The sequence below is a fragment of the Bombina bombina genome, chromosome 3 (assembly GCF_027579735.1).
Source record: "Bombina bombina isolate aBomBom1 chromosome 3, aBomBom1.pri, whole genome shotgun sequence".
Classification (NCBI taxonomy): domain Eukaryota; kingdom Metazoa; phylum Chordata; class Amphibia; order Anura; family Bombinatoridae; genus Bombina; species Bombina bombina.
Window position 1 is genome coordinate 205,633,687 of NC_069501.1, and position 21,779 is coordinate 205,655,465.

General features: G+C 34.0%; 1 protein-coding gene across 1 annotated transcript in view; it reads right to left on the minus strand.

Annotated features, from left to right (window-relative positions):
• Positions 1 to 21,779, minus strand: part of TRPV3 (transient receptor potential cation channel subfamily V member 3) — a 41,233-nt gene that overhangs the window by 1,269 nt on the left and 18,185 nt on the right. Inside the window, exons 4-18 of the mRNA XM_053706092.1 lie at positions 19,084 to 19,170; positions 18,815 to 18,969; positions 16,638 to 16,814; positions 15,239 to 15,379; positions 13,173 to 13,453; positions 12,006 to 12,182; positions 10,819 to 10,977; positions 10,423 to 10,521; positions 7,596 to 7,669; positions 6,443 to 6,608; positions 5,510 to 5,576; positions 4,497 to 4,768; positions 1,886 to 1,998; positions 1,716 to 1,783; positions 1 to 675 (exon numbers count right to left, since the gene is read on the minus strand). The exon at positions 1 to 675 is cut by the window's left edge and continues 1,269 nt beyond it. Of these exons, the coding sequence (XP_053562067.1) occupies positions 536 to 675; positions 1,716 to 1,783; positions 1,886 to 1,998; positions 4,497 to 4,768; positions 5,510 to 5,576; positions 6,443 to 6,608; positions 7,596 to 7,669; positions 10,423 to 10,521; positions 10,819 to 10,977; positions 12,006 to 12,182; positions 13,173 to 13,453; positions 15,239 to 15,379; positions 16,638 to 16,814; positions 18,815 to 18,969; positions 19,084 to 19,170 (2,176 nt within the window). The 3' untranslated portion in view covers positions 1 to 535. The remainder of the gene's footprint in view (positions 676 to 1,715; positions 1,784 to 1,885; positions 1,999 to 4,496; positions 4,769 to 5,509; positions 5,577 to 6,442; positions 6,609 to 7,595; positions 7,670 to 10,422; positions 10,522 to 10,818; positions 10,978 to 12,005; positions 12,183 to 13,172; positions 13,454 to 15,238; positions 15,380 to 16,637; positions 16,815 to 18,814; positions 18,970 to 19,083; positions 19,171 to 21,779) is intronic.

The window sequence follows — 21,779 nt, forward strand, 5'->3', positions numbered from 1 at the left end:
TTAAAAGTAGTAGATTTTTGTTAAAATCCAAATTTCTTTAAGCATTTTTTTAAAAATAATTTTTAATATTTAAATAGTGCTCTTTTATTTGCATTTTTTTTTAAACTTCTATCAAGCCTATGTCCTTGTTTATAAAGATAGATTATAATTATGAAGGTCAGGGCAGAAGATATGGAGTATATTAATGAAACTTAGCAAAATCTCTCTAGACTTTAATGGAGACAAATATTTGTATCACCAGTTTCCAAAATTGTACTAACTCAATGTAAACTAGGGCTTTGTTGTTAGATTAATTTAGGAATTTCTTTCAATCTGATTCATTTCAGAAATGTACCAGCATTAGCAGCAGAACTAAGCACCATCACTATTCACATTTTCAACTATAAATTGAACAATATTAAATTACATTAACCTATTTCTTCACAGTTTAAGGTCATAATAGACTTTTAACACTTTGGCTTTTGTCTAAGTCTGGTTTGTGCATTATGTTACAAATGTGCCTAACAGACAATACTCACTAGTATAAATAATAAAACTAAACAGTTGATTCTACTACAGTACAATTGCTGATATTATGAAATCTAGCATTTGGCTCAGGAAAGTTGATTGTAACGTCTTGATCATTTTCAAAGCTGTCAAGTTCATCTTCAGAGGTAATATAGCCATTATTGGCTCCTTAAGAAAAAAAAAAAAAAATTAAGTTAGAGAGAGAGAGAGATAAAGATAATTATGTAACTATAAGTATGTACACATTGGTCAATAAAAAAATATAATGCTACTTTACAAACACATATTTTGTCCTGAAATAACAGTTTGATACAAAGAGCTTTGAATATCTGACACAACGCTACAAATAAACAATTGGTTAAAGCTACTTGTGTGTATATTGGGATTTATCATCTGTTTTAGGTTTTATATCTAGTTTAGCATCCATTTAAAATGTTTATATTCCGTGTAATGAAATCTATTAAATCTTCATATTTTTATGTGCTTAATGCCCCTAAAAGTTATATAAAAATCTATGCATGATATGTAGCACTAAGCAATTCAGCCCCTTCTACACACACTATATCAGATTTCTAGCATTTTAACAGATTTTTGTACAAAGGTGCATAGTTTTTTGATCATTGTTATCTAATCCAAATTATTTTAAGAGTTAAAGCACTTTGCCTAAACGGCACAGAATTGTATATACTTTTTGGGGAAAAGGGTAGCATAAAAGTGATTAAAGAAAAAAAAAAGAATTTAATAGCATTTTTTTACTCATTAAAGGGTGGCAGTAATTTATACCCCTAACAAATGTTTAGCTTCTCTGCCTATAAAATGTTATCACCAGTTTATGTGGTACTTTATACTCCCCTAAAATGCATGCTCCAATATTAGCTTTAGGACCATATTTATTTGCAGCCAATCAGAGCTAATACTAGAGTTATTCACTGAAGAACACAAGATAGATTAGTGCAAAATTATGCAGGCAGTGGTAAAAGCCCCCCCCCCCCCCCCCCCCCCACACACACACACCCCGGTTAAAAGAAGAAAACCCTAACTTGTATTAAAGGTAAAGAAAACAATTATGTCTTGACAATATTTATATTAAATGGTTAAACTTATTTTTATTCCCCTCTAAACATGTCCATCAGAACTTCAGGGTACAGAATGTTGATTCTCAGTGTATAGATCACAAGTTTATGACTACACAGGTGTTAATTCCTTACCAGGTGGCATTTCTTCATTTATGCAGGTAACATGGTTGTGCCATTCTGTCCACTTCACTTCATTGATCCTGGTAAACACAAAATGGCCACACAAATTAGTAATATTCTGTAAATTGCAGAATATTGAATCATTTTGTCTAAATAGTTATATTTTTTGCTTCAGATTTTACCTTAAACATGTTCTGTTGTCACATTTAGAAACAGTGCATTGTTCTCCAAGCTGAAATTTACCCTTCAGCCATGTTGGCAAGCTTTTTTCAAACTCCATAATTGTCCTGGCTCTCTGGTTATTGAGACATAATAATTACAATTTATTTGCATTAGTAATGCCTATGTAAAGCCCAAAATGTATATGATTAATTTCAAAGCAGTTTCTTACAAAATAATTAATGTTACACCTCAGATTCTCAGAGTCTTGGAAATGACATATTGCCAATGCCAACCTCATAAAAAATAATTTGCAGATGCTTAGTAAAAGCACATCAAACATGAGGTAAATGTGTCAGAAGTGTTTTGTTAAAGGGACATGATTCAGGTAGATCATACAATTTTAAACAACTTTCTAGTTTACTTATATTAAATAATTTGCCTCATTCTCATGGTATCCAAGCCCATGACAAGAGGCATATATCAGCAGCTTCTGAGCCTACTTGGGTATACATTTCTACAAAGGATACAAAGAGAATGAAACAAATGAGATACTACAAATACTTTGGAAAGTTATTTAAAATGGCATACTCTTATCTGAATCATGAAATAAAAAAAATTGTGTTTCATGCCTCTTCAAAGGCAATTTTGCCCAAATAATTGTAATACACAATCAAATGATAAACCTATTGAAGATTACCTCAGCATTGAGTATGAAGCAGTATCTTAAAGGGATATAGAACCCAATTTTTTTTTCTTTCATGATTCAGAGGGAGCATTCAATTTTAAACACGTTTCCAATTTACTTCTATTATCTAATTTGTTTTGTTCCTTTGATACCTAGGTAGGCTCAAGAACTGCTGATTGGTGGCGGTGCTTATATGCCTCATGTTATTGACTCAACAATGTGCATTGCTGTTTATTGAGCAAATGATACCAAGAGAATGTAGCAAATGAGACAATAGTAAATTGGACAGTTGGAAAATTCTGGGTTTCATGTCCCTTTAATCATGCCCAGGTTAGTAGGTGTGAACATGAGATGCAGTGACTGTCAACAGTCTCAAGCCCATGCATTAGGCCTGTCAAATGTCATCTGGCCAGCAGTGTAAGTGGCCTTGAAATACCAGATATTTAAAGGGATATGAAACCCAAAGTTTTATGTTCATGATTCAGATAGAGCGTGTTATTTTAAACAACTTTATAATTTACTTCTATTATCAATTTTCCTTTGCTCTCTTTGTATCTTTTGTTGAAAATCAGTGACGTAAGCTTAGGAGCCGGCCCATTTCTGGATCACTATATGTTAGGAGTTTTGTAAGAATGTTATCCATTTGCAAGAGCACTAGATGGCAGCACTATATCCTGCCATGCAGTGCTCCAGATGCCTACCTAGGTATCTCTTCAACACAGAATATCATGGGAACAAAGCAAATTTGAAAATAGCAATAAATCCAAATGTTTTTAAATTTGTTGGCTCTGTCTGAATCGCAAAAGAAAAAGTTTGTGTTTAATGTCCCTTTAAGTACAGAAGGACTTATTTCTCCTTAAAATGAAACGTGCCTATGGCTAGAGAGGGTGCCTGGGCGTCTTCTACAATCTGCACCTATGTAGAAAACTGTGGGGCTTGGAGAATTTAAAAAAGGTACCCATAGTAGGCTGGCAACTTTTGACTTCATGAAGTTTTTTATTTTCCCAAAATGGGTAAAGATTTACAAAAAAACAACAAATAGTGATGTTGAGAAGTGCTTGGTGTCTCAGTAGAGTTGTCACAGATGGCAAATCTGCTTTTCTACAGAGAAACCATTTGCTACTCATATGTTCTAACAAACAAATCAATACATTTTAGAGTATAATGTCCCTTTAACCCCTTCACGCCGTTAGGTTATTAAATCCCAGCGCTGTTAGGATGGCACGGAGCATCCTATCTTATATGGCATCCTGCAGCCTCCCCCTTTTATGCAAGAATCAGACTGGGGGACGAGCCTAGCAGCGTAGGCAGTGCCCCATGATCCGATCCCAGCCTTGAAATCATGTGATCGTTCCAGTGTTAACACTTTAGTGCCAGCACAAAGGGGTTAACCTGTTGAATGAAAGACAACTGCAACATATTTCTATGTGGAGGTTAAGGGGTAAATGCTACCCTTACACCTAAATGTTAGTGTATGTTGCAGCATCTATGATTTTAATGGTGCCATAATGACATTATCCAACTTGCCTAACAGATTGTAAAAGAGAACTATCTCAGCATATCTAGATATAGGGGCCTATTTATTATATGTCTGTCCGACATGATCCGATCAGCGGATCATGTCCGACAGACATCGCTGAATGCGGAGAGCAATACGCTCTCCGCATTCAGCATGGCACCAGCAGCTCTTGAGAACTGCTGGTGCAACGCCGCCGCTAGCAGGGGGTGTCAATCAACCCGATCGTATTCAATCGGGTTGAATTGCGGTGATGTCTGTCCGCCTCCTCAGGCTGACAGGTTATGGAGCAGCGGTCTTTAGAATGGTGTTTCTGGCGAGCATGAAGGCTCGCCAGAAACACGGGCCCTCAAACTCCATACGAAGCTTGATAGATATGCCCCATAATCTGGGCTGGCAGCCTCTAAAGCAAAATATTGGGTATACACACCTGCAACCTCCAAATGTGTTCACTCTCCTTTGAAACTTTTTCCACCGTTTCTCCCATTAATGCAATTAACATGTTGAGAAGAAGAACAAATGTCAGTATAACATATGTTATTAGCAGCAGCAGGAATAGGACGGGATATTTTGAATCGTGCTGGATCTCCAGGTCTCCTAGACCAATGGTGAGTTTAAATAATTCCACAATAGCTGCACTGAAACTTTTATAGGCACTGCACTCATCTCCATCTGCACACTGTTCAATTAATGATGCCAGTGCTGTTAAAAAAGGAAGAAAAAATTAGTTTAAAGAAGGCAATAAGAGTTGTATTTTAAATTAACATTTAAAGTGATGGTAAATCATAGAGTTTCAAAAATGCTAGGATTTACCAGCACTACAAATAAAGGTGACCTTTATTCATCATTTTTTTTAAAAACTGTGTGAAAGTTTTCTCTATTTTGCCGCAGCTTTGGCACTAACCTAAGCACCACCGGTCACCCACGGCACAGCTCAGTTTTTACAATGAGGTGAAGTTTCCACCACTTAGCCAATAGCTTTGCTCGCTATATGGAGCTGTGTGAAAGTTACCTTTATTGCGCCACAGATTTTGACCTCTTAGCCAATAGCCGTGCAAGCCATATGGCACTGTGATGTATGCTAGCACAGCTATTGGCTAAGAAGTGGAAATCTGCAGTGCAATAAAGGTAACTTTCACAAAGTTTTTTAAAACTGATGAATCAAGGTTGCATTTATTTTTAGTGCTGTTAAATCCTAGCATTTTTTAAACGCTAGGATTTACTATCCCTTTAAGTGTTAAAGAATAATTGTTAGAAATATTATCTCCCTCTTGCCCTCTCCCTCCCTCACCTTCTCTCTGCTAATGTTCAGTTGAGTATGCAGACATTATTGCACTAAATATGTAATTACATTACAAACCTGTGGTCATATTTTTTTAAAATCTTTGTTATGGTTTGTTGCAATCAGCTCACGTACAATTGAAAATAAATATTTGTATTTACCTACGCCAAATCCAAACAGGAACAGAATGTAGACAAACAGGAACTTCAAAACATCATTTAATATGACCTGGAACAAAGCATAGTAATGGTAAAAAATAAAGGCTTAGCAAAGTTATTTAAGATTTCCATAAAAGTGTTATTTTGTTGTACGCAAGTGTCAATCCTCACGCATAAGCGTCATGTAGTTCTTCACAGAAACTTGCCACACAAGAATATACATGTTTATAGTGCATATGTTTAAAGGGACATGAAACCTAAACGGTTTCATTTGTGATATATGTAGAGCATGCGATTTTAAACAACTTTCTATTTTACTTCTATTATTTAATTTGCTTGGTCTCTTGGTATCCTGTGCTGAAAAACATATTGAGGTAGGCTCAGGAGCAGCAATGCCCCATTGGGATCTCCCAGTAGTGCATTCCTGCTCTGCCAATAAAGGATATTAAGAGAATGAAGCAACTTTGATAATAAAAGCAAATTGGAAAGTTGCTTAAAACTGCATGCTTTATCTGAATCATGAAATAAACATTTTGTGTTTCATGTCCCTATAAAAACGTTTTCCATTTACATCTATAATGATATTCACTTAATTCTCATGGTATTCTTTGTTGAAGATATATTTAGATAGGTAGAGTGCACATTTCTGGAGATAACACTGCTGATACCTACTGTTCTAGAAAATGTATAACATAGTTCTAAAACTGCTGCCATATATTGCTCCACTCACATGCACGCTCCTACTCCTACCTACCTGCTCAACAAAGGATACTAAGTGAACAATGTAAATTTGATATAAGTAAACTGGAAGTTTTTTTTTAAATGTTGCACTCTATCTCAATCGTGAAAGAAATGTGAGGGTTCATGTCCCTTTAAATAAGCAATATCTAAGGCAATGTGATTGATCATATATTTAGAGTTAATATTAACAATTACCTTTTGGATCATCACACTGTAGATGCCCAGTGACTGGAACCCTCTTGTGTAATAGAGCATGTTTGCCCAGCCAAGTGCCATAGATAACACCAGAAATGCCAGATATTCCTTCACACCGAACATGTAGCAGAGTACTGATAATATAACCAAGACTGCTTGTATGAAACTGTAATAAGAATACACTGTTAGTTTTCTAAAAATGGCTAAAAAGAAATTATTTTCACAATCAACAGACTGACTTTGTCTTCTGAGTTTTTAGTGTTCACTTTTCATCTAAGGTGGTTTGAACGACACCCCAAAGGGTCAGTAAATAAATAGTTAAAGTTTAATGCTTCAGGCACAGCATGCAATTTTAAACAACTTTCTAATTTACCTCTACTATATGCTTCATTCTCATCATATCCTTTGTTAAAAAGCATACATAGGTAAGCTTAGGAGCAGCAATGAACTACTGGGGGATAGATGCTGATTGGTGGCTTCACATATATGCCTCTTGTCTTGGGATCATCAGCTATGTTCTGTTAGCTCACAGTAGCGCATTACTGCTCCTTCAACAAAGGATACCAAGAGAATGAAGCAAATTTGATTATATAAGTAAATTGAAAAGTTGTTTAAAATTGCACGCTCTGAGTCATGCAATAATTTTTTTAGGTTTAATGAATACTATGCATAGAATGTTTACCTGTGTACGTTATAAAGTCTTACAATAAGTATAAAATATATACATACTATATATATATATATATATATATAAATATAAATTACATTATGTGTTTTTGTATTGACCATATACATCTTTGAGTTTATTTTTAAATACCTAACAACTGTGTAGTAAAACATAGAAAATAATGGATAATCAGTATCATTACTGTTTGCATCAGTCTCATTTGACTAATTAGACATCTTATTACTTCTTAGTTTACACCTGTTAGGTGCCACTTTTACAGATTCTTCAAAATGAGTCTACAATGTTAGAAGATGAAATGTTTTGTGCTATTGAGATACAGACAGTGCACATGCAGTATACGTGGGGAACCCACTGGATTTCTTAAATAAATCTGCTTAGAATTCTATCACTTGTTTTGGAACTTTTTTAGACAAGTCAATAAATGTCTCTGTTTTTTCATTAGTTCTATTATAATATATCACTTACAAAAGGACATGGAACCAAGCATCTGACATAACGGATCTCAGGTCTGATGGCTTTACCAAGAATATGACAACCCCCTACAAAAGAGACGAATGAACAAATGATTAGTTTTAAAGTCTATCTTAGTAGTTACAGTTACATTGCTGTCAGTTGAAGAGTTTATGTACATATATGATTATTTATTGTTTCTAATAGAGGGGTACAATTATTTTTGTTTTGTATTAGTAGTGCTAAGTCAGATTTTCCTATTTCCTCTCCAGTCTGAATTTGTTAGGCTGGTAATATACATCATTCTGCAATACCTGGATTTCTGTGATCAAGCAATTATTTATAAGTTTCCTAGCTTTATGGAGACCAACATTTAAACAAATAAGAAGCCAATGGGAAAGCAAGCATCATCAAAACTGATACTTTGATGCTGACATATACCTTGTCCGTTGTTACAGCCTCCTAACAAAAAGTATTCATTTGCAGTTAACCATTTAATACCATTTAGTGTTTGTGGGTGCCTCATATCTAATTTTAGATTTATCTCAGCACGAGTACATGAAAGATAGGTTTCAGTATGAATCCTCCTGCCTAATATCTATTTTATAACATACAAACGCTTTACTCCAATAATGTCTAGATTACAAGTCGAGCGCTAATTTATCCTGTGCCCGCAAATGGGCAAATTTGCTCATTTGCAGGTGCACGATAAATAATCAGCCATTACAAGTGTCTGGTTATTGCTACTGCGAGCTGTGCTGGTATTACTCAGTGCAGCGCAAATATGGCCTTTACAAAAGCGATTCAAGCTCTACACTTTTCCATTGAGTGAAATTGTGTTTCTTGACTTTTTAAAATGTTTTACTGAAGCATGCCAGTGATTGTGTTTGCTGAAGCAAGCTTGAGATCAGTCGTTGAAAGAGAAAAACCATATGCAGCGTACAAAAGTAGTCTTAAAAATAGTTTTTTATATTTGATACTAAAACAGTTGCAAACAAGTGTCTAATAATAACCCCTTAACTGCTGAGCCATTTCCATCCCTATGCTGAGCTGTTTTTGAGTTTTTAGATGCTGCTCAAATTTAAGCCCCACTTTAGAATTTTTTTTTAGTGACAACCTATTATATATTGTTTTTATCAGCAGACCAAGCAGATTCAAACTATACCATTATTATTATATATATATATGTAAGTACTCTACATCAAAATGTGTGACAAAAATGTATATTGTCATTAAATGTTAATAAACAAAGTTGTAAAAATGTACGAAAAAATATACAAAAAAACCAAACAAACAAAAAAACTTTATAGTAATAAAAACAAGAAGGGGTTATCCTTATATAAATTAGGGCCTCTGGATATATTTCTATTACTTTGCACATAGGGGCTTCACGCTTATTTCCAATTTACCTCTCATCAATTTTGCTTATTTCTCTTGGTATCCTTTGTTAAAGAGTAATCCTAGGTGAGCTCAGGAGTGTGCATGTGTCTTAAGCCATATGGCAGCAGTGTTTGCAACATTGTTTACAGCAATGCTGCCATAGACTGTTATAGACACGTTCATGCTCCCAAGTTCCTATTCTAGGTTTAATATTCAACAAAGCATACCAAAAGAACAAAGCAAATTTCATAATAGTAGTACATTGGAAAGTTGTTTAAAATTGTATTCTCTGTCTGACTCATGAAAGTTTAATTTTGACTTTACTGGTCCTTTTTAATAATAATGTGAAGGCATTTAAATTAACCAGTAACCTGCTCGTCTAAGAGACAGAGCTGGCTTGGAATTTAAAAAAGGCCCCATGGAAAGACTATCCCAGAAGTACTTTTTCATCTATCTTTATGAATGTTTTATTAAAAAGAATAACAAAATATTATTAATCTATAAATAATACATTTTATTGCATTAGCTCGATCAGCAAATTATAATTTGTGTTTACCAGGTTTTATTTCCCTAAATTAGTTATTACAATTATTAATTAGGTATTAGTTATTATTGTTCATTAGTTAATTTGTTAATGAACATATTTCAGACAACATTAGCTAAACAAATACTATCCATTATATTTTTTCTTTAAAGGGACAAGAAACCTATTTTTTTTCTTTCATTATTCAGATAGATCATATCATTTTAACTCATTAATGGTACATCCTTGGTCTTTCTATGGGTGGTCTTTTTCAATAGCGTGGTCTCACCACCAGCAGCGAGACTGCGCTATTTTAGCAAGCTTGCAGGAGGGAGGGAGGTTATAATAGCACGGTTTTGCTTGCGGCAAGACCCGCAATATTATACACAGACAATCCCTTAACGACCAGCAACGTACAGTGTACGTTGTGGTCGGTAAGGGGTTAAATAATGTTGCAATTTACTTTATTTTTTTTCTCTTTGTAACCTTTGTTGAAAATCATATATGCACGTGCCTGAAGCACAATATGGCAGCGGTTTTGCAAGAGTGCTATACATTTGCAAGAGCACTAGATTGCAGCAGTGTTTCATGGTATGTAGTGTTCCAGACATGACCTACCTAGGTAACTTCAACAAAGGATAGCATGACAACAAAGGAATTTTTAAAAAAAAAATCTATTGAATATTTTTTGTAAAACTGGGTTTCATGTAGCTATAAAATATTTTTTTTTTTATATATAATATATATTTTTTATATATAAAATTGCATATTTTTTCAAATCACACAATACTATATCTGTATATATTTTTAGATGACAAAGGTATATCTAAGCTATGTTGTACTGTGGAATAAATGTGGTGAGTTATTATCATTTAATAATGAATCAATGATTTAATTACTGCTTGTGATTCAGAAATAGCAAGAATAACAATACCTTACCTCTTTGATCATTAAGTATGTGGCACAAACAATAACAAACATTTGTCCTATCAGCTGCAACCATCCTTTTTCATATGTTAGGCTTAATGGATACAGTGCCTAGATTAAAGGAAAAAAGTAATTAAAAAAGGCAAAGCATAACTGTGCTAATTTGTTTTTTTTTAATAAAATTAGTGGAATAGCAACAGCGAATAAGCAATAAATAGACAATTACTATCAACCACTAACTGAGAACATGAACTATTTCATGTTTTTACATTATTATTATTATCGGTTATTTGTAGAGCGCCAACAGATTCCGCAGCGCTAATTATACTGAATTTATACTATTTTTTTTTTTTTTTTTTTTAAAAACAACCAATTCAAATATTTTCCTGCTTTATCCAAACACTTTACCTGTTCTCCTCTGGGTCGGTAGTAAGACACTAGTGTGAGGACGATATTGTACGTGAAGGAAAACAGAAATGACATGAAGAACATGTATCTTGCAAATGTTTTCCATTTCATTTGAAGTAATGTGTGAAGTGGTTCCAATGCCAACAGTTCATGACGATTCTAAAGATAAAAGGTAAATACAGAAATCATTTGAGAACATTTGTAAATTGCTGACACGTCATAATTTTTTTGTAAAATTCAGTTTACATTACGCTAAAGGTCATGTGACAACCAGACAATTGAATTACTTATAAAAGATAACCTATGTTAGATAACAATGTCCCAATGGTCGGATTGTTAGTAAATATACAGAAAATAATTATTTTTCCTTTTTTATTGGTACACTGACTACTACTCATATTTAATTTTGCACATACCACAAGCTTCTTTATCAAGCTAACAATAGTGTGACAATGTACTCAATCAAATAGCTTTATTGACCCTCCGGTAACATGTTTACCTTTTCCAATAAGAGTTTTTAATATAAGTAAAACATATGGAAGATTGGTAAAACATAACAAGAACATTATTTTATTTACAGTAAGTGTATAGAAAGTGCAGGGTACATTCATTAAAGGGTCATTAAACACTAAATACATGTCATACAATTCTTCCTAATAATGGGTGCCACCTTTGTTTCACTGCAGGTATCTCAAGTAGAGTTGATGCACGTGTGCAAACATCTCAGAACTGAAATGTAGTGTAAGCTAAATTTAAACATGGCGGCACTCTTGACTAGAGGGAGGCAGGAAGTAACCTCAGTACTATGTTCATAAAATTTATTTAAGTGTTTTATCCTAAATACGTTGATATACTTTTATTTCAAGGGACATGACACTGATTGTTTGTAGTCCATGATTGAGTAATCACTTTGATATTTGTAATGGAAGGTGGCACAAACTAGTAACCCTATATATGAATACATTGGTAATGTATAGATAAGATGTTTATAGTTAGAATTCCTCTAAGAAACATTATATTTGGGGTTTCTTAGCTTTTTTTACTGCCTTTAAAGTGTACAAATTAGTTGAGATATTTCAGCTTTCATCATTAAGGAAGAGAGTAAAATTGTAGCTGGTTATTTAGACACTAGGAATCATATTTTTTTTTTATCAATTTACAAAAATCATAGTAGTTGCTACACTCACGTCTATGTTTGTGTTGTAAACCACAATTTCAAGTAATGAATTCCGAGAACAGCTGTCGATATCACTCAAGTCATACAGGGAGGAAGAGACTGGTCCATAAGCCCAGTCCGTGAACTTTCTAGACAAGACCATGTTTTCTTTTTCCTTTATTTCTCGACTGAGTATGTAATGAAGGATCTAAAAAACAAATGGGAATATAAGATTACATTTTAAATCTTAAGGCGTTATATATATATGTTATTTTAGTTTGTAGTATGGGTACTAAATTATATAAAAATGTCCATAGTCATAATTGTTTCGGAAGCTTTCAAATTTGTATTACAACTAACATAAACAAATGAAAATGAGATGTTATAATTTTGGTACATGTGACAAGATACATAAATTATAATAAAGCTAAAAGAATATACCAGGTGGAAGACACCTTATTTTTCAAAATGTAGGCTTTGTTATTTGGCCTAGTTGTACAACTGACCACAAAAGAAAGGAGAGAGGGAGTTTGTATCACCCACAGACTTGGTCAGTTAGGCCAAGAGAAGAAATTACAAGTGTCTAATTGACAGGATTGGCCAATCAAATGGAAGGATAATCTGTAAATCCAATATTTGAAAAAAGTAAACTGACAAACTGATGAAAGATCGATTTTGGGGGAGGTGGAAAGAGTGGATTAATACAGTCAGTTCCTGATATTTGGATAGATTTTGGTGTGGGAGAGATAAAATACAAGTTGTTCTTGTGATTTGTAGTTTCTGGTGACAAGGCTGAATTCAAGAATTTAGTCTGTTTAGGCTGTAGAAGGACTTCTGATGTTAAAGGGATCTGAAAACCCAAAATTATTCTTTCATGATTCAGATATAGCATACAATATATAAAAAAAACTATATCAAAATTGCTTCATTCTCTTGGTATCCTTTGTGAACACAGCAGGTGAAACAATGACAAGAGGTATATATGTGCAACCACCAATCTGAAGCTAGCTTCTAGTAGTAAATTGCTTTTCAGCAAAGGATACCAAGGGAATGAATCAAATTAGATCATATAAGTAAATGGGAAAGTTGTTTAAAATTGCCTCATGAAAGCAACATTTTGGATTTTATGTCCCTTTAAGAACTATACACTAAAAATAAAGAGTCAATAGGAAGAGAAACCAGAAAAAGAAGAACTAACCTCTGTTTTCCCAGTTTTCGCAGCGAGTTGCATTGATGTGAGACCTTCATTATTGACAATGTTTTCCAAAGACTTGTTTTTACAGGTTTTCAGAATTGTATCATACAGGCGTATTATAAAGGCATTTTGTGCTTGAGAATTTTCTGCTACGGTCACTAAGGCATGGAGTACAGTGTTTCCCAGGGAGTCCTGAATGGCAACATTAGTCTGACTGTTCTCCATAAGCATTTGTACCACCTCTGGCTGATTGGTACATGCAGCAAGTGCTAATGGTGTTTCACCTAAACAAAACAATAATGATCTTGTATTAACTGGTCATGATGACTTGTATTAGTAATTCAATAACATTGCTCCTTATGAGCACGTGTAAAACAAGTAAATCCTAAAGCAATGATGACTATTGAATGAAAACTGTTTTTAGTTGCTCACAACATACAAGTGGTCCTAACCTCTAATGGCTCCTAGAGGGTAGGCAATAAATATTTGTGTACACACAATCTACAATATAATTGGTGTCTATAATGCTGAAACAAAAGTTATATTTTTTTCTTCTTTCTGCTACTAAAATTAACCTACCATATTAATGATATTAGTATTTAACAATGCTGTGGTAATTTGTGTTAGAGGATACTGACTATTCTTTATGATGAGAATTTTCTTTAAACAATAAGAGAATATATCCAACGGTAAATTAATCAATAGATCATGTTCTATATTTATATATATGTAAGATCTCACCATGCTTTAGAACATTGTTTCTCAACCGTGGTAATTAAGTACCCCCAACAGGCCAGGTTTTCATTAAAGCTGAACCAGTGCACAGGTGAAATAATCAGCTGATCAGTAACCATAGTTACTAACCTGCTCTCACCCATCAGCTGATAATTTCACTTGTGCACTGGTTCAGCGATAATGAAAACCTGGTCTGTTGGACCAGCGTTGAGAAACACTGCTTTAGAACAAGAAGGACTGCAGGGAATTTGCTTAAAGAAAATAAAGCTCTTGGCATAATGAATATAATTGTCTGCCTTTCTCATTCATATGCAGTTCACTGAATTAGAGAAGACACCATATATTGCAGAGCTAAAATCTAATAATATAAAATATATATATATAATTGTTTGATAAATATGTGGTACTGTGTAATAATCAGATAGAGAGGCATATTTAACAAATGTCTGTTGGACCTGATCCGACAGTGCGGATCAGGTCCGACAGACAACGCTGAATGCGGAAAGCAATATGCTCTCTGTATTCAGCATTGCACCAGCAGCTCACAAGAGCTGCTGGTGCAACACCGCCCCCTGCAGACTCGCGGCCAATCGGCCCCAGTAGGGGGTGTCAATCAACCCGATCATACTCGATCGGGTTGAATTCCGGTGATTCCTGTCCACCTCATCAGAGCAGGCGGACAGGGTTATGGAGCGGCGGCGCTGCTTCATAACTGGTGTTTCTGGCGAGTCTGAAGACTCGCCAGAAACACGGCCCTTCAAGCTCCATACGGAGCATAATAAATGGGCCTCAGAGTGTGAAATTAGGGCAGCTTTCTAGTTTACTTCTGTTGTTGGATTTTCTTTGTTCTCTTGCTATCTGTGTTTGAGAGGTGGGAATGAAGAGCTTGGGAGCGGGCCCGTTTTTTGGTTCAGAACCTGGGTTTTGCTTTCTTATTGGTTTGCTAAATGTAGCCATTAATAAGCAAGCGCTATCCACGGTGCTGAACCTGAGATGGGCTGGCTCCTGAGCTTTGGATTACTGCTTTTTGAATGGAGATAGCTGGAGAATGAAGAAGGATTGATGGGAGTGGATTGCAAAGTTGCTTAAGGTTGTAGGCTCTATCTGAATCATGAGAGAGATTAGAAAAACTATTCCAAATATATGAATTTGATTATTACATAACTAAAATCGAACAATTAGAAAAATTTGAATCTAATATTACATTTAAAAAAAGCATTAGAAATATTATTGCTTAGCGCTGCGGAATCTGTTAGCACTGCGGAATCTGTTGGCGGCTTGGCGCTCTACAAATACCAAATAATAATAATAATAATAATATATTTGGCTCTTACCAAAGTAAAATCCTTCATGTTTATTCTTCGGGTTAAAGAAACGTCCCTTCGCACGCACATTGATGTTAGCTCCTTTCTCAATAAGATATCTCACAAGGTCACTTTGCCTCCTTTCAATGGCTATATTCAATGCTGTTTGACCTGAATTATAATTAAAGAAATACATGACTTTTTAATATACATAACAGACAGATTGTGCATAAAATAATAGCTGTAAGACATCTTGTACAAGTTCATTTTTTGTATAATCATATTGAATTTTCCTCTAGACAATGTTCTGAATAGATTTTAAACACATAGTTAAAGTCATCTATGGAGCAGCAATGCACTGTCAATGCTGAGCTGAACATTTGGAGCTAACCATATGTGTTTATATTAAGATTACATACATTTGCATTAAATTCCCTGTAGTATCCTATATTATAAAAGGCCAAGTTTGTTTGTCTGAAGCCGTCATGCGCAGTAGAGACAAACACACTTGGCCTTAGATTGACCTTGCACACGCACGAGAGAGAGAGAGAGAGAGAGAGAGAGTGAAAGAGAGAGAGTGTGAAAGAGAGAGAGTGTGAAAGAGAGAGAGTGTGAAAGAGAGAGAGAGAGTGTGAAAGAGAGAGAGAGTGTGAAAGAGAGAGAGAGAGAGAGAGAGAGAGAGTGGCTTCACTAACATTACTAGACATTTAGGTAAGACGCCACCATCCTTAAAGGGGCTTCTGCCTTCCCTTTTACTAGAACAAGTCTATTATTAAACTAAGGTTGTCCAGAAAGACTAAATACGTTTACAGAATGTACAGTTTATATATATATATATGGATTGCCCCAGAGTATTGAATGGTGATAGTTAACTACGAACTTAAACCTATAAATATTTTTGTGCAAAACATTTAAATGGATATGAAACCCAACCTTTTTCTTTGAAGATTCAGATAGAGCATCCAATTTTTAACAACTTTCTAATTTACATATTTAACACATTGTCTTTGTTATTTTGGTATCCTTTGTTGAAAAGCAGGGACATAAGCTAAGGATCGTGCATATGTCTGAAGCACTATATGGCAGCACTATTTCCTGCCATGAAGTGCTCCAGACACCTACCTTAGTGTCTATTCAACAAAGAATACCATAAGAACAAAGCAAATCTGTTAATAGAAGTTAATTGGAAACAATTTAAAAATTGTATGTTCTGCCTGGATCACAAAAGAAAATATCCCTTTAAAAGGAACCCTAATCAGTAGGAAATTGATACCACTGTGGGTTATTGGAAAATACAACGAGAAATGATATAAATAATCTAAAAATTGTTTAATGTATTTCAACATAGGCAAAAAATAGTACAAAAAAAAATACTAACACCGAGATGCAAACAAAATCTAGTGATGGAATAAACAGTAACATAACAAACCTTTATAATTCTCTTCTGTATACTCTGCATTAACAAATCTCTCCATGAATCCATTTTTCTCAGCGAACGTAATCAAAGTTTCCACTATATCAGCTGTGCTGTCATTAATGTTTAACAAGGCCTTCATCAAGCACGTTTTTCCAGTGTCCCTTGCTGTCAGTTTGCTCATGTAAAAATCTGAAATAGGAAAAAAAAAACATAAGATAGGATTATTTTCTGCAAAGATTATTCATTTTGGTGCCCTTTGTTTCTGTAATTCCCTCCCTGTATTTTCCATCCAGGAGACAAACTTGTGTGAGGTGAGCATCACAATTAAACAGGGGAAATGCATTCCATTGCAGCAGTTACTCCTGTGATGTAGTTAAAGGGACACTGAACCCAATTTTTTTCTTTTGTGATTCAGATAGAGCATGGCATTTTAAGCAACTTTCTAATTTACTCCTTTTATCAAATTTTCTTTATTCTCTTGGTATTTTTATTTGAAATGCAAGAATGTAAGTTTAGATGCCGGCCCATTTTTGGTGAACAACCTGGGTCGTCCTTGCTGATTGGTGGATAAATTCATCCACAAATAAAAAAGTACTCTCCAGGGTCTGAACCAAAAAAAGTTTAGATACCTTCTTTTTCAAATAAAGATAGCAAGAGAACGAAGAAAAAGTGATAATAGGAATAAATTAGAACGTTGCTTAAAATTGCTTCTCTATCTGAATCACGAAATAAAAAATTTGGGTTCAGTGTCCCTTTAACATTAAAATAAGGGTCTTCGAGAAATTTAGGTCTCTGAATGTGTGATATTTGATAAGTTGCTCAGAAAGATTGGACCATGCACTTTTCTGTCCATAGTACAATCAGATACAATACTTAAAAGGACATACAACTTCTATTATCTTATTTGCTTCCTTCTCTTGGTATTTATTATTGAAAAGCATACCTAGGTGCATTATTACTATATTTTGCCAAAGTTGCTTATATTTTCTAATGGTTGGTGTGATCTGTTAAAATAAATGATTTCAGATTAAAATAAAAATAATTTCATACAAAATTGTTGTTCAGCTTCTATTCACTGAGAAAGTCACTTGATATAATTTCAAAGGGATATAAGATAGCAAAACTAAGTAGAAGGCATGTACCATCTCACCGGTCTCCCCAAATAAACTAGCTAAGGGGCATCTGGATATATACAATTGTCTCACTATCCTGGGATTTAAAGGGACATGAACCCCAATTTTTTTTCTTTCATGATTTAGAAAGAACATGCAATTTTAAATAACTTTCTAATTTACTTCTATTATCTAATTTGCTTCATTCTCTTGATATACTTTGCTGAAAAGCATATCTAGATAGGCTAAGTAGCTGCTGATTGGTGGCTGCACCTTAGATTCCTTGTGTGATTTGCTCATCCATGTGCATCACTATTTTTTCAATAAAGGATATCTAAAGAATTAAGCAAATTAGATAATAGAAGTAAATTGATATGTTGTTTAAAATTGTATTCTCTACCTGATTCATGAAAGAAAAAAATTGGGTTTAGTGTCCCTTTAAGCACTATACATACAGGTCCATATGGTCTAAGCACACCAATGACCAAAGAAAGTTAATGGCCAAAGACCCAACAAACAAAAACTCAGCAGGATGAAGAGATATCATGCAAAATCGTTGGGGTTTGTTTTTAAACATTACATTGTAATAATGTAGGTGTCTTTCCTTTACACCCAGAACCCTATACAATCCACAAGATAAGATTTTCCTTTATAATTTTTTTGATGGACCTCTCAGTACTGACAAGACTTCTTAGATATTCTCATCAGACCAGAGAACCAGAGATCATCAGACCCTGTGTCTGCTAAATATGGGGGGAAATATGCAAAAGTTGGAACTTTAAAATCAACCTCACACCCCATTCCATTTCCAAACATTGTAATTCCATTCAAGTAATTTTAGGGCATAAAATTCTTCTTAAATTACACTTTAAGATTGATATTTTTTTTACATAGCAGCTTCATAAATTTTGGATATATAGAGACATGATGTGACAAAATTTTATTTTCTTGTCATTCTATAAAAAATATATATAGATTCATAAAATCCTGCTCAGCGATTCATATTTTTTAAAATCTTGTTTGCACTTTCTTTCTCAAAACATTTTTTAGATACATCTTTACATTAATAATAAATACCTTGAGCTGCTTTCTCTGTAAGTCCTTTGGAAGATTCATTTGCCTCTTCCAGGAGTCTTTTCAATGCCTCTGTGTCTCCTTCCGAAACACTCTTAAACAAGAGGGGTTTTGGAGGTCTTTTTGCGCTCTTCTTTGTGCTTGCAGTTTTACCTTGCCTTGAAAAAACAATAAGTTACTACAAATTTAAAGTTCTATGAACACCTGTTTGGTGGCGACAGATTAAATCAATACAGTATCATTTTAATTTAATAAGATATTAATGGTCTTACCAATTGTTGGATTGAGTTAGCAAAGGAATCGACACATCAGGAGTAGTTTGGGGAGAATCTATATCTTCGCTTTGCTGAGTGCTTTGACTGTATATATATAAAAAAAATCAAATTGCAAAATGTTATATTGTTTATTTTTATTTTTTTAATAGGGGCAATAAATACACTATTTCAGTGGTTGTTTAGCACTAATGCAGTTTTAGATATAAGTTCACTTGTGTAGTAAAAATATTATATTATTATAATTGTTAAAGGGACGTTAAACCCCAAATTTTTCTATCATGATTCAGATAGAGAATGCAATTTTAAACAACATTCCAATTTACTTATATTATCTAATTTGCTTCATTTTTTTGATATCCTTTGTTAAAGAAATAGTAATGCACAAGGGTGAGCCAATCACACACAGCATCTATGTGCAGCCACCAATCAGCAGCTACTGGGCCTATCTGGATATGCTTTTTAGTAAAGGATATCAAGAGAATGAAGGAAATTAGATAATAGAAGTAAATTAGAAAGTCGTTTTAAATTGCATGCTCTTTCTAGATCATAAAAGAAAAAACTTTTATGTCCCTTTAAGTATACTGTTGTAAAGAAGCTTTGATCACCGATAACCATTAAAGGGATACTGAACCTAATTTTTTTTTATTCCATGATTCAGACAGAACATGCAATTTAAAGCAACTTTCTAATTTACTCCTATTATCAATTTTTCTTTGTATCTTTATTTAAAAAAAGTAGCAATGTAAGGTTGCAAGCCGGCCCATTTTTGGTTTAATTAAGAAGTTACTGCAGATGTCAGTGTTAATAATTGTCCCAAAAATGAATCCGTTTCTTGGGGTAATAGAAGAAGATATTGCAAACATGACTTTACCAAGATATGTTAAAGAAAAATGTTTTCATTTCAAAATACATGAACATTAAAGGGATAGTATAGTCAAAATTAAAGTTTTATGATTCAGATAGAGCATGCAATTATAAGCAACTTCCTAATTTACTCCTATTACCAATTTTTCTTTGTTCTCTTGGTATCTTTATTTTAAAAAACTGGAATGTAAGCTTAGAAGCCGGCCCATTTTTGGTTCAGCACCTAGGTAGCGCTTTCTGATTTGTGTCTAAAAGTAGCCATCCAATCAGCAAGCGCTACTCAGGTGCTGAACCAAAAATGGGCTGGCTAATAAGCTTACTTTCCAGCTTTTTTAAATAAATATACCAAGAGAACGAAGAAGAATTGATAATAGGAGTAAATTAGAAAGTTTCTTTAAATTGCATGCTCTATCGGATTCATGAAAGTTTAATTTTGACTATACTATCCCTTTAAATGATATAATCAAGTCAGTTGAAACATTTACAAATCCATATCATAAGCTGACAAAATACATCACTATATATTTAAAACATAACACTCTGTAAGCTCTTTTATGCTGTAGAGTCACCAGTGAGATTGGATATTTGGGAGACCACAGCTGCTAATAAGTAAACATGTTTTTCAATATTATCTTATTGCTTAGAAACTAATGTACACATTTTTATAGAGGGAACTCCTTTATACTGAAAACAGCACTCCTACCCAAGCATATTTAAATACTTTACATTCTTTTCATGCACTGTAATTCTATTGCAGTCTAATTCTCTTGGAATTTGTCTAGGTATGGACTTGAAGCACGTTGTGTGGTTGTGCTGTCTCATTTATTGTCTGCTTAATGCTGGTTGTACACTTGCAGACCTTTGGAACAACAGCTGCTTTAGGTTGTATAACACTCATTTTCTTTACTTGCCGCACAGGCTTTTCTTGTTCAGTTGTTCTGTTATTTTAGAACAGACCACATTATGCAATAAATATCAGAAAATATATTTTAAAGATCCTTGCCTGATTTGCCTAGACAAGAATTGTTATCTGCCTACTGTATTAAACAATCGGCTGAGGGCACTACAAAATAATATGTTTAAGTTAATAATTATATCACAAAAAGTGATTCAGGAGAATTGTCAGGTATTCTGTGCCTGGAAATTTCATTTATTCATGATCATACTAAAATAGTATAAGTGGATTCCCTGCAAAAAGGTAATGTGGGCTGATAAGAGTCCAAGGTATCCAAAATTATTGCAACAACATCCTTTCAAATGGGCTGGACTCTCTCCCAGACCTACTGGGGGTTGATTTATACTGTTGCCTATTGTTTACTTAACTTTGCTATAACAGTACTGCAGTATTAATATTTTTAGATTATAGTTTTTAAAGGCAAAACAGTTATTTCAAGGGACAAAATAAAGGTAAAGGAGATATTTGCAAACAATTTAAATGGACAGTAAACACCTTAAGATTTTATTATAAAACAGCTGCAAAACAATAAATGTTATACTAATACTAGATCCTCCTAATAAGGCATGTAGTAGGTGGAGTTTTGCTATTAAAAACAATTGCAGAAAGTAAACTTTCATGATTCAGAAAAAGCATATAAACATTTTAAAATTCACTTCTGTTATCAAATGTACATTGTTCTCTTGGTATCCTTTATTGAAAAGCATATGTACATATATATTTAGCTTGCTCCCATGAGTGCATTGGTGCTCTCAAGATAACTGTAACTATGACCTCGATCCAGTGCCAGATTGGCCCACCGGTATGCCGGGAACATGTCATTTTACTTATAATTGCACTTATATTATCAAATGTTCTTCACTCTCTTTGTATC